The sequence below is a fragment of the Antechinus flavipes genome, chromosome 1 (assembly GCF_016432865.1).
Source record: "Antechinus flavipes isolate AdamAnt ecotype Samford, QLD, Australia chromosome 1, AdamAnt_v2, whole genome shotgun sequence".
In the NCBI taxonomy this organism is placed as follows: Eukaryota; Metazoa; Chordata; class Mammalia; order Dasyuromorphia; family Dasyuridae; genus Antechinus; species Antechinus flavipes.
The window spans coordinates 7,616,138-7,629,905 of NC_067398.1; the positions used below are offsets into that span (position 1 = coordinate 7,616,138).

A 13,768-nucleotide genomic window follows, 5' to 3' on the forward strand; every position below is an offset into this window, starting at 1 on the left:
CACATGCTGTTTCCCCCAACTTGTTCCTTAAGAAAAAAAGTCCATTCCTCACTCTTCCCCATATCTCAGATCATTTTTTTAGGTCCTATACCCATTCTTCAGGGGCCAGTTCAAAGTAATGCCATAGGTGCTACTTGAATCTCAGTTATAAATTAGACTATGGCCTTAAGTTTCTATTTCAGAATTATGTAAATTATTAAACACCAAAAATAGGAATAGAGATAGAGTTAAAGAGCTCAGAGATGGGAAAGAGGACTCTGTGATGGAGTCAGCAGTCCCCAGGAGTGCATTAAGCTGGAGAGTATGTCCCAAGAAGAGATCTAGGGGGAAGGGCTCTGTTATCAGACCACAAGTCTCCACGGACACAATCAAAGGAGACATCGGGGAAACAGGGATCCACTGAATAACGAAGACAGAACGGGGAGAGCTAGCAGGGAAAGTGGGGTTAGCTAAGGTTTTATGACTAAATAGCAATGTACAACTCGAATTACAGCAATTCAAGCAACAGATTTGGGGGGTCTGCTAGCCACTGGATAGGAAAAGTACCAGATCCAGTCCAGTATCATATAAGCATATAGGCATAGTAGTTGTACTTCTAAGGTTTTCTCTCCCCTAACACAAAGGAGCTGGCACTGGAGGGAGTGAGGCTCTTGGGCCAAGCAATACCTAGTGATTAGGTCTTTAGGACTAAGGCTGAAATCACACCTGGTGCCATCTCTGTACCCACAATCATATCAAAACAGAACACACATCAAACTCAGAACACAGGTGTTTGGGGCTCCTGATCAGATCCAGACCAGCAAACACAAGAATGTAACCCGGCTCCTAGCTTAGTAAAGGCTGTGCTCCCAACTGACTGTGTAGCCCTCAAGTATCTATCTGCAACTATCTATTCCACAGCTGTAACTGAAGCACTAGATACTGGGCTGAGGAGTACTGACACAAACTGACACAAACACAAAAAAAGACAAGACTTCCCTTCAACCAGGGGCAGAAGTTCCCTGAATGCAGCTGAATCAGTTTTGGGAAGGAGCTGCTATGAGGGAAAGGGATGAACGAGTTGGACTAGCGGATCCCTTTAGTTTTGGGATTCTAGTTAGAAAGTACACAGGACCATATTGAGGAAAGGCTGAAAATGTCAAGCTAAGGACTTCGGAGATTTTGACCTATAAGCAATGGAAAAGCTGCAGAAGTCTGAGAGTTTAAAAAACAATTTATCATTAACTTTACAAATAGGAAAAGCATTTTTTAAATTAACTAGTTTTTTAAATTTCTGTCTTACTGATGTATCTCCTCTTCTAGAGAAGGCTTCCGAATGGAAGAACAGGATCCAAGCAGTATTCCTGGAAATATTCATGTGAGAATGGAATGCTGAATGGGAATGCTTTCAAATAAGTTATTTTTTCTTTCAGCATTAAGTGCCTCGCACCATGAGTTACAAACCCCTGCTCTTCTCTCCATCTTATTCTCAGCATTTACACTGTCACTAAAGAGAATCAGGTATGTAGACACACACATTCTCCAGATGGAGAGGAAGCAGTCCAGCCCAATAGGAGCCGAGAACAGTCAGTTCTGCTGCTCATCAACAAAACCTGCAACAAGCTACTCAGTGGAACTCAACGGTCAATACCCATTTTCAGAAGGTTGTTGGGTTCTTTTGGGGGGAGAGGGACGAAGGTGGTCTGAGGGCTATTATTGTTACTTTACGTTTTTAAAAGTCAGTAAAATTGACTATACAGAGCTAACTGCAAAACATTTGCCTTTATGCCAAGACCTGCCCACATAAACTCCCAAAGCAGCACTCTAGCATAAGCTTTTTCATCTTTTAAAGCAATTTTCTAATTGGTAACTGGATTTGAAAATACAGGCTCTAAGACTGAAGAGATTACATACGCTATGTGTGCCTGTTGTTTATTTAGCCGACGCAAAGAAGCCACTAAAAAGAAATAAGCTTCTTATCAAATTGTGCAGATGCTGCTTATAGATGACACAGTGCTGATTACACTGAGCCCCTGAATACCACAAGCCTCCTCAGTGAGTCCACAAACTACTTGAACAAGATGGTAAATCACACAGGAAAAACCAAGTGGATGAAAAAAGGCATACAGTCCAACACAGAGAATGAAGTTGGCAAGGTAGCCCAATGAATCAGTCTATCAGTGCCTTTCTCTGTGACAGAGAACTAGATCCAGAAGTCAACAGGACTCGGAGGATAGGCTACAATACCTGGGAAAATTGAGCAGTGTTTTCATTGACTGCAGGATGCTCAATTGTGCAAATGAATACTTTTTAAAACAGATAAAATCCTAAGAAGGTTATGGATCATAGACCACCATGATCCCAGAAGACTCAAAGGAATCTAGAGGGCAATGCAGTGATGTATACTGGGAAGAGAATGCAGGAAACTTCCAGATTATGGCTTAGATGGGAAAAGGATAAAAGACATCCTTCAAGGCAATATAGGACCAGAAAAGAAGATGGGCTAATCCCAGAGCTGGAGCAAAGGAAAAGAGATAAATAGGGAAGGGCAGAGTGGAGGATGCTCTCTTGGTACCAATGAGATAGTATGACAGCACAAAGAAGGTTTTCTAGAACCTGAAATAAAAGATTCATGGAAGGACATGGAGAAGAATGGCACACAATGAGAAGGTATGGATGGCTTGTGACCCACTGAAATACTAAAGCATTTTCAATTTCACTAACATTCTAAATAAAGGGCTTTCCTTAGGTTAACAGGCTCTCATTTAACTATTTACTACCAAAAGGCCAATTGTCTCCCCAAAAAATGTACTTCTAATCAAATGACAAACTAGATCTGTAAATTGGTGTCACTATCACTAAAAAAAAAAAGCCAGTATTTTAAATAAACATCACGTACCTTTGTCCTTCTTAAAATCTAAAGCGTCTTCTTTGTCAGTCACAATTTCCTTCATGTTGATAATACTCTGGTGGGTAAGCTGTCGAAGGATCTTAATCTCTCGGATGGCTGTGATGGGGAAGCCTTCCTTTTCATTATCTAGCCGGACTTTTTTTAAGGCCACCATTTCTCCTGTCATAAAATTAAACAAATCACAATTTGTCACAACTGGGCAAGCCAGACATATTTTTTTCCTTAATTTTAAAATTTAATTCAATTTTTAATCCCTATTACTTGAAGTTCCAGCCCACAATTAATGTCAAATATTTTCTTTATCAGATTATTTATACATAAATGAGACCCAGATAACCTATATCCAAGAAAATTAGTCAAAAATTCTAATTCAAACTGATGAATTTTAAAAATAACTAGTCCATATTCTTTTGCTCCAATCTGAAAATGGAATCACTATTAAATAAAGTATTAAATAAGTAGCTGGAGACATACAGGATTTAAAAAAAAAAAGTAAATGATCTAATTTGGGTTCTTTTCTTTTTTATAGTTTATCAACAGGATATGCTCATAAAGTACACTGTAGTCTTCTCTCAGAGGTGTGCGTGTGTAAAGAAACTACTAGAATGTACATATATACTGTTATATAAGTTATAATAGTTATAACCAAAATTTCATTTAGAGTATACTTGCTTCATGTATTGTATTTTAATCATCTTAAAATCCATGTCACGCTTGACTAATGACTCCAGGGAATCATAAATATTAATTGTTTAACTAGATGATGAAGTGGTCAGAGCCTATGACAAGAAAATAGAACAGAATAAATGACCTGGAACCATTTAGGGATTTTTCTGTTCATTCTTTTTTCCGTCCATGTAACCTGTCTTATCTTTTAATGCTCCAAACATTTCTTGCCTGTTTCTGAGTCCCACCTACATTTCTAAAGTTTAACTGTGGAACACCTCACCTCCATAGGGTAAGACTATAGAAAGTTACTATGTAAATAAAATGTTTCTAAACATTGGCCATAAATAATCAAAAAGTACTTTCTCAAACTGGAGCACTGCCAATAATAGCAAAAGTACTTTGCTGAACTTGCTACAATAAAATCTGCTACATAAAAACATTCTGTGCAAGCTTTTTTTCCTAATCTTTTTCTATAAAACAATTGCTTACGATTTTTTAAATAATAAAAAAAATACTTAAACAACAACCAAAACAACCCTACCTCATTAAGGCTGAAATACTTTAATAGTTAAGGCTATCAAGGAAATATATACATATGAATGTATATAAAATTCTCTCTAAAAACAAAAGAAATCCGAATGAGAAACACTTGATTTCATTAAGAATCACAATGTTGCAAAAGAAGCTGAAATGATTAGGACAGAATTAATCCTTCTACATCAACTATATGCTTGAAAATTCCTCAAACTGTGTTTTTAGAAGATGAAATCAAGCCAAGCCCACAGCACAGCCCAATATAAGCGCATCTGATGAGCTCTTACCTGTATCTTTATCCCTGGCTTTGTAAACTTGCCCATAGGTGCCTTCTCCAATAATTCCAATGATATCAAATTTATCCACGCAGCGTTTTCCCCAGTCAATATCCTTTTCTTTTATTTCACCATAGCGAGGCCCACATATTCTAGTAAATATAGTTCTGAAGTTTTATATACAGTCAGGAAAGTCTACTTTAAATACTAAACACCCAAAACAAAAAATCAGTCCTCCCTTTTAACCCACCCCACCTCCCATCTTCATAATGACAAATGGGTTTGGGACCTTATAACATAATAATGCTACAGACTCATTGTATCACCCAGAACGTTTATTCATTTTATGTATAAACTAAAAAAGAACAAGAAGGAAGAAGCTCTAGGATAGCTTTTTCAAAATAGTAGTAAACCAAAGAATCAACATTCATGGGCAAAAAACCCAAATGATTTATCCCTTCACTGTTACAGAAAAGGGCCTCCTTCTTTTCAGTTATCAACCACATCTTTCCATAAAGTTAAAGCTTTATGCTAAGTGTGTACTGAATGTAAATCATTGGACTTTAGGAATTAATATGGAATTACATCCTTAGGAATTTACACTGACAAATGCACACATCAGTACTCAACTCTTTAAAGTCAGGGAATTACATGCAATTTTTCATTTCAATCAATTCCATTAGCCACCCTAATAGCCACCCACAAACCTTCTTTCTAGTTAGATACAGGAATAGTTCAGAACAATTTTTATATTCTCTAAATGAAATGCTTGCTTAGTCTTAATACCTACAACTATTTAAATGAAATATTATCATCCCCTATTAATACTCAAAGAAGGAAAAACTGGCTATTAGCTATGCTAATAAATCAACCTATTGAAGGGATGAACATTCTCTCATACTTTTTCAATTAATCTGTAAGGAATGTTTCACTTTTTTAGTTCACATCTAAATAACAAATTCCCTTGGTGGAAAGAAAGCCATGAGAAAAAGGAGCTTTGTTTGCTGACTAAATTAGGCTGCAGGGAGACTTCCTCCGGTTATTTCACTGAGGCCATTAGGACAAGATTTCAAATTTATTTTCAATTCCAATTTTGTTTTAGAAACAAAATACATGGGAGATAATCAAAGGCCAAAAAAAAAATCAGAAACTAAAAGCAAAGGTGTGTACTGACTTTCCCACAATTCACAGTGGGTGGTTTCACTGAGAGCTGACCACAAACACCTTCCCTTGCCTCCAAGTCTTATTGTTTCTATTTTGTTTAGAATATCCTATACAGAAAAGAGAATTGTCATATTTACTGGAGCCATAGGAAATTAGCAAGGTAAAAAAACTACTGAATCTCAGGGTCAGAAAGCACCAACAGCCCAACCGTACTCCCCTCCTCATGCCACTCCCAGCAAATGACTGCTCTAGCCTGTCCTAGAAGCGCACAAAGAGCCCACCCCTCTTTCTGACAGTGATAACTGATTGATAATACATTTCTGTCATCATATTTGCCTCTTTGAAACTGCCTCCCCATTGCCCCTAGCTTTCTCTCCCCAAGCAAAAATGTCTAATACCTCTTCCAAGTGACAGCAGTCCATAGCTTTGTTAGATTTCTTTTTTTATTGGAACTCGCTGACAGATTACACCATGTAATTATAAAAATAATCATAATTTTTTTCAGTACACTAAAAATCACATTAAAAACAAGCTGCTCGAAAGAACTCTGGGAGATGACTAAGAACCATTACATAGACTTCCCAATCCCTATATTTTTGCCTGCCTGCATTTTGGATTTCCTTCAGAGGCTAATTGTACAATACTTCAGAGTCCTTTTCAGATTCTTTTTGTACAGCAAAATAACAGTTTGGTCATGTATACTTATTGTGTATCTAATTTGTATTTTAATATATTTAACATCTACTGGTCATCCTGCCATCTAGGGGAGAGGGTGGCAGAAAAGAGGGGAAAAAATTGGAACAAAAGGTTTGGCAATTGTCAAAACTGTAAAGTTACCCATACATATAACCTGTAAATAAAAAGCTATTAAGATAAAAAATAAAATAAAATAAAATAAAAAAACAAGCTGCTAACATAAGAGATTTGAGGTTCTTTTGGGAAGTTGGTTTTTGATTTTTTCAATTTTGAAATTCAACTTCACATTTCAACTTTTCTGGATAAAGCAGAAATATCTGAGGCAAATTTTAACAGCAGGCAGAAAGCAAGGCCCGGAGCTGGGCAGCACGTACTTGGGCCTTCTCTTACTGTGCACCGGGGCAGAGGCTTTCTTCTCCTCAGGACTGGTTGAGAAGTCATCCCCACCTGGGAGCTCGGGGGGCAGAGGCAGGTCTGCCAACAGGCAGCGCAGCTTCTTCTCCACTTCTTTTTTCACCGCCTTTACAGAAATGTTCCCTCTTAAACTAGAAAAGAAAGGATCATAGGTGAATGTCACATCATGCCCACTCGCCTGGATGGTGCACTTCCTACTACTAACCTTTCATGCAGGGAATGGTGGCACCCCAAAACATGTGCCCCAAACACACAAGCTCCAAGTAAAAAGAACACTGAGTTGCCAGCAGGCTACCAAGCACTTGATTTCGTTCTGGTTGAAAAGACTAAGTTACTTTACAATTTAAAAAAATAATCAGTGTATTTTAAGCATTTCATGTTAATATTGTCACATTTTCTTTCTCTGTCCATCCTATCCAGTTTGTTTTTTTCATTAAAACAAAAATGATCCTAACAAAACAGGGTAAAGTCATTAATTTTTAAATTACATATTTTTTCAAGGAATTCTTACTTTTACTGAAATGTTGAAACAAGAAGAACATAATAGATTTGTAACTTCTCTGGTTCTCACTGATACCTCATGATGTTTATTTCTCAGCCTCAATGTCTACTTAATATATAACATTAGTTCCTTGGCAGCTACTACTTCCTCCTGCCAAATTTTATTTTGTAATCCAAGCTCCAGCAAGCTAAAAATTCTTAAGTTTGTCTGAAAATCAAATCACACTTATTAGGTAATTTTCAGGAAAGGAAATGAATTATCAATTTTATGGAGGATTTTAAAACTCAGTTATAATTATCTATATCAAACTAAAGTGTCAAGAACATTTCCTGAAATGTTTTGCATGATTTCACATCTATAACTGATACCAATACTGCTTGCCTTCCCAATGGGTAGGAGAGAGGCTGGAGGAAGAGATTTTGGAACTCAAAAGGTATTTTTAAAATTACTGTCAAAAATAAAAGATAAATTTCAGTGAAGTTGAGGGGAGGAGCAGCGGAAGTATGTTTCTAAGCTCAATAGCAAAGAAATCATATCGTCCACACAGCATTATGTCATCAAAAGCATTCAGCATCTTCAAGAGTGAATATTTTCTCAAATATACACATAGAAAGACTGAATTTCATCACTGGAAGGAGCTTCAGAGGCAAATGAGTCAACCCAAAACAATGACCCTCTTCCTGTGTAGTCCTGAAAGCCACCACCCCAGAAATCCATCCTGGGGGTAAAAATTGGAGCTGCAACCCCAGCCTCCTCAGCAATCTCAGCTCCTCAAGACCAGGAAAACCAAGTTCTTCTCACCAAAGTCCTTGGCACTATCTAACAGTTCAATGTCGGAAACAAATACGGTTTTATCAGTGGAAATTACCCTAATGATGGGGAGGCCTCCCCATCCACCTGGTCATTCATTCTTAAAAATCATGAAGATTTTCCATGTGACCTAAAGCTAAAATTTCTAATCTGTGCTATCTTTTCCTACTACACTATGAGCTCCTGGAAAGCAAGGACTATCTGGCTTCTGTGACTGAATCCCCAGCATCTATCAGCACAATGTCTGACACAATAAGGAGGCACAGAACACAGAACTGAAATCAAGGAGACCTGAATTCAAATCTGGCCTTAGAAACTTACTAGCCATATGACCATAGGCAGGTTATAACCTCTGTCTGCCTTCATTTTCTCATCTGTAAAATAAGGATAATAATAGTATCTACCTCCTAGGCTTGCTATAAGGATCAAATGAGATGACAGTTATAAAGCACTTAGCACAATGCCTGCCACATAGGAGGGGCTATGTAAATGTTTAATTTAGTTGCTCCCCACTTAAATGTTTTCATTTGCTATAAGTTTAATTATGCTTTATCTATAGCATTCCCTTTATCTTACCAGTATAAAGAATCTAGTTATGAAAAAAGATTTGAAATTGACTAAAATTGTAAGAAAACTAAAGTATCATCACAGTAAAAAATGTTTCAATGTGTTTAATTGGATCCTGAGAGAAACGAAAAAGAGCTTGATCACAAATATTCCAAGTGGATCCCATGAAATAGATATGTCAAAATCTGGGTCTATGCAGCTTTGCCTGTAACCAGAGAACAAATCTATGCTCCTCACTGAAAGGCTTTTAAGAAAAAGACTCAAATTATTAATATGGAATTAAAGATCACTTTATTTTTAATGATACTACCAACTTCCACACACATAATAAATGCAAAGCAGATGAAGGGGGAGAGGAGGAAGAGAAGAAAAGTCCTTTTAAGGAAGATAATCATGGAAAAATTAGTCAAAGCCAAACTTCTGAAGGAAAAGAAAATTTTTATAAAAAAATGCCCTTTTCTTTATAAGCTTCATTTATTAAAGAGAAACACACATACAAATCCATAGGATTCTGGGAAAGAGAAAACCAAAAGGAAGTATGATTACTAATCAAAAAGACAAGAGACATAACACGTCATTTTCCTATTTCTTTGTTGTCCCTTCAAATCAATTTATGGCATAAAATAATTATCCTTTAAAAAAAAAAAGCTGAAACTTTCAATGCTGAGGAAATCAAGAAAAGGAGGGAATCAGCAGTGGGACAGTGACCTCATCAGCTTCCCAAAATAAAAGGGGAAAACAGTAACTAATTAAAAGATTTAAATGGTTATTATTCTAGTTAAGACAAATAAAAATTTAATAATTTAGTAGCAGTTAAAAATAATCTTCGGACAATGAAGATCAATTTAATTGATGGCACTTGAAATTAACAAATTGCTGAAAAATGTAAAGCAATCGCTAGTCCAAAGCATATTCACTAATGAAACACAATAGTCTCATCTTCTCCAGATGTGCTCCCTAAAGGATTTTCTATACTGTGAAAAACAAAAAAGGAATAAAGGCAGAGAGGCAGAAAAGGAGAAGGAAAGGAGGGCCAGCACAGAGAAACAATCTGGATACAGAAAGAAAGACTGGTATGAAGACCAAGAAACAAAATTTAACTTTTTTTTGTGCAGCCTGCACTCACATTCTGGAAAAGAAATTAGACTGGAAAAATTGAAAGGGAAAGGGAAAAGAATTGAAAGGGGGGGAGCAAAAGGGGAGAATGAGGAAGGACAGTAGGATATAAAGTCATAGGAATAGAATCACAAAGCTCTAAGCTTCTTTTCAAATATACAAAAAATAAATTAAAATCACAAAAGGGAACTGTTTAAAAGGACCCAAGAAAGCCAACAAATGGCCTGCCTGCTTCACGGAAGCAAAGACCTTACAGGAAACATTCTTAAGTTTCTATATTTATACTCAAAGATCCCTTGAAAATATCCTAACAGATCTTTCAGTTCATTCTCATATTTCAACTACATTCAAGCTATTCTGCTATGACTTATTTAATATTCATTAAAAAAGAAATTTCTATAATGTATCAACAATGAGAGGTTCTCTAAAATTTGTGTAATTATTATTCATCGTAATTCTAATAGTTAACATTTCTCTAGTGCTTGAAGTTTTGCAAAATGTTCCAAGTATATAAATGTCTCACAACTTGGCAAGGGAAGTACTATGATAATCTCCCAGTCAACATCAACTTAACATACAGCACAGACTCATGGAGGTTTAGCCACAGGGAGTATCACAAATTGTTATGGAGACAGGAACAACTGAGAGACATTTGGGAGCCATACTTCACACAGTTCTCCCACAAAACATTCCCAGGTGCTACTCCCAGAACCAGAAGCTAAGGTCGATGGCCCCAGGCCAGGCCTGCCCCATAATTTCTGGGACTCTTTTGCAGGAGATGCATAGACCTAGGCAGCACAGTTTAGATGACACTAACTACACGAAACTCTGGCCCTTAACAATGGATTGTGTGGCAGTTTTCTAGCTGATGTTCATTCTATGATTCTGTAATACTAATTTGTCAAAATGTAGACAGTAAAAAGCAATTTGATTCTTTAGAGTGCATTAATTACAACCTGCATTTTGCTCAGTCTTTCCCCGCAGAACTTCCTTTCTCCCCCTCCTCCCCACCTCACCCCCACCCTGGAACCTCACAAGTTTCAGAACTCACCTGTCAGCATCTTTGTCTTCAGGCAGCAGAGGAGGAAAAGGCAAAGGTGGTAAAGTGGAGGTCACCAATGGTCCATGGTGCTCCTTCTCCTTGGTGCCCAAGCTTGGGGTGCGTGGTTTGCTTTTCTCTTTCAGTACTGCCGGCTCCTCCTTCACCACAGTCGGCTGACTCTCCTTGCCCGCGACAATGCCTTTCTTGGTTTTGTCTACAATCAAATTATTTTCTACCTTTGCTCCCTGCAGAGAGGGTTTTACTTTTGTCTTGTCATTTTTCAGAGTCCCGCCACTTGTGGGAGAAGGCGTGTGTTCAGCCTTGAGCTTCTTCAGCTCCTTCACATGGTTGGCTTGAGGCGCGCTGCCACCTGCAGAGTCAGTGCTCCCTACTTTGGTGGGCGTCGAGGTGTTGGACGCTTTGGCGTGAGCTTTGGCTGCTTCCGCGGCTCTGGCTTTCTTGTTCTTGTTCAACTCAGCAGCCAGGCTACTTTTCAGAGTCAGAGTGCTAGGAGAAATGCTAGAGTGGCGACTCCGGGACCTAGATAATCTATGTCTGCTGCGGGACCTCGAATGCCTAGATGAGTAAGGGCTTCTGCTTCGCGACTTGGCAGATCGCCTGCTTGAAAAACAGTAAAGATTGCATTAGCAAATGTTCAGGTTTGGGTTTTTTTGGGGGAAATAAATATGGGGGGTTGATATTCAAACTCCACTACGTACTCCCCAACTGTATAGTGAAACACAGTTACCAATTCAACTTAGAATTATTGTAAGACCAGGGATTTCTACATGCAGGGTTATAGCACAGAACTCAAGTTCAGCTGCCTTATTTCACAGATAACGGAAAGTGAGGTCCAGAAAGATTTTAGTTCTGCAACAGCAACAACAGAAACAAAAACATACACAGAACAACAACAAAAAAGAGTAGAAAGTGCCAATACAAAGTGTAATTACTGACTAAGAGTTTAAAGAAGTCATGGGAATAGAATTGCCCAGGCTTCCCAAGATTGTCTGGCCCATAAAAGGTAGAGGTAGTCTCTGAGAGAAAAAACAGTAATAGATAAAAGAGCCACGAGACCACGAGACAAGAATGATGCCTCAGGAAATCCAAGCAAGACAAAGTTACAGTAGTAATCAAATTCAGTAGCAGCCAAAGCCAAACACCCACTCCAACCTCAAGTTCAGTTACATCTGCCTTCTCTTGGTGGACAGATTAAAGGATCCCTGTCTAAGCAGCACCTAAACTAATCTTATAGCACACACAGCACAGCAAATTACACACAAAATAAAGTGATTTGATTCTTACCAAATTAGCATTCTATTAACATCTAAGGCATTAAAAATAATTAAACATTTAATAACAGCAGAAAATCTTTAAAGACAACTTATATTTGTTTTCAGCCATTCAAGGTATTTTAACAATCATTATTTTTCATATCCTAACAAAAGACTGGGAAATAGTAAGGTAGGTATTACATTTCAGAGATGCAGAAACAGAGGCATAAGGACAGAGTGATTTGCCAAAAATCATAAAATAAATGGCATAACCAGAATTGAAACTCCACTCCCTTGTCAAGGGTCTGAAACTAAATAAATGCTTAATTTTGTAGAATACCACGTTTAATATGTTAGCACAATCATATACACTCACTCACTTTATGTTCAAACAGCCCCATGAGGTGGGCGGGGCAAATAATAATCCTGTCTCACATGTAAAAAAAAAAAACCCAAGGTTCATAGAAACTAAATGACATACCCATTATCACCTACATATTAAGAAAGAAAAGTAAAAGGGAACCAGACTTTTATTCTATAACAAAACTATCTCTTTCTCGAAAGATGAGTCTATGCAGACTACTTAATAAACTTTTGAAGATAATAACTAATATGGAAACTGATTATCATTACATAGCAAAAACCAATAATTAAACCATCTAATCTAAATTGATAAGAGTAACATGTTACAAATATTTCTGGGGTTTTTTAAAGCACTGGTAAGACAGTTGTTTTCCTATCCTTTTGATGCATGCAGCCCATACAGCAAGTACTAAGAACTGATATCCTCATCTGTACCAAAGGTCATGCAAACATAGCATTGATTTAAAAGGACCACAATGACATCTTTATTTTAAAACTAACCATTTCTGCATGACTTTTTGCTTTAAATTATATTTGTTCAATTAGCTATCCTTTCTACTTCATCTTCTCTTTTTTAATTCCCTCTTAAAAGAACTTCCCCAAACAGAAGATTTACATTTGTCAGCTTTATGAATCACGAAGAGTTAACTAGGTGTCTACTTAAGTGCCAAGCAAGTACTGTGCTAGAGAGTAGTGATACAAACATTCAATCACCTCAGAAGAGCATATATTTTAAGTGAGGAACAAATACTGGTAGAGACAAATTAAATACAAAGTATTGGGTGGGAGAACCAGCATCTGGAAGAGACGTGAAAGGCTTTCTGTGAAAGGGAACACTTGGCCTAAGATCTAAGGAAACTAGAGTTCTAAGAAGCAGAAGAGAAAGAGAACTCCAGCTGTGGAGAACATCCTTGTTGTTTGTTCTTTGTTCTGGAAGAGGGACCATGACATTAGGGAAGTGGTGCCATGACATCTAAGTGACCTGGATTTAAATGAGAAAGGACTAGGCAAAGTCACCAAACTAGCTTTCTCCTCTAGAGCCATCTAAATGGCAGCAACATATAGATCAGCATGGCTGGAGATGGCCTTTAATGCATCCAGATGAGAAATGGAGACACATATATGAAAAACAATGAGGTCAGATTGGCTGGCTCATAGAATCATGAAGGGAAGGGATCTTTACAAGTAGGAAAGGTTAATTGGACTCAAATTATGAAAAGCTTTAAATTTCAAATAGAGAAATTTATATTTGATCCCCTCTTTAACAAATAGGAAGCTACTGGGGATTATTAAGTAAAGAACTGATACAAGCAAACTTGTGCTTTAGAAAAATCACTGACTGAAAGATGGATTAGAATGGGAAAAAACCTAAAGAAAGACAACAAATTAATATTTTGGAGGAAAATTCTGGGAAGATGGAGTAGAAAGTAAATTTCAAGCTCTCCAGATTTC

The 13,768-nt window shown here is 37.4% G+C and overlaps 1 protein-coding gene across 2 annotated transcripts in view; it reads right to left on the minus strand.

Annotated features, from left to right (window-relative positions):
• Window positions 1-13,768, minus strand: part of CDK13 (cyclin dependent kinase 13) — a 104,968-nt gene that overhangs the window by 66,491 nt on the left and 24,709 nt on the right. For both annotated transcript variants that reach the window (XM_051978639.1, XM_051978631.1), the window contains exons 3-6: window positions 10,689-11,297; window positions 6,603-6,773; window positions 4,381-4,520; window positions 2,879-3,049 (exon numbers count right to left, since the gene is read on the minus strand). In XM_051978639.1, coding sequence (XP_051834599.1) covers window positions 2,879-3,049; window positions 4,381-4,520; window positions 6,603-6,773; window positions 10,689-11,297 — 1,091 coding nt within the window. The remainder of the gene's footprint in view (window positions 1-2,878; window positions 3,050-4,380; window positions 4,521-6,602; window positions 6,774-10,688; window positions 11,298-13,768) is intronic.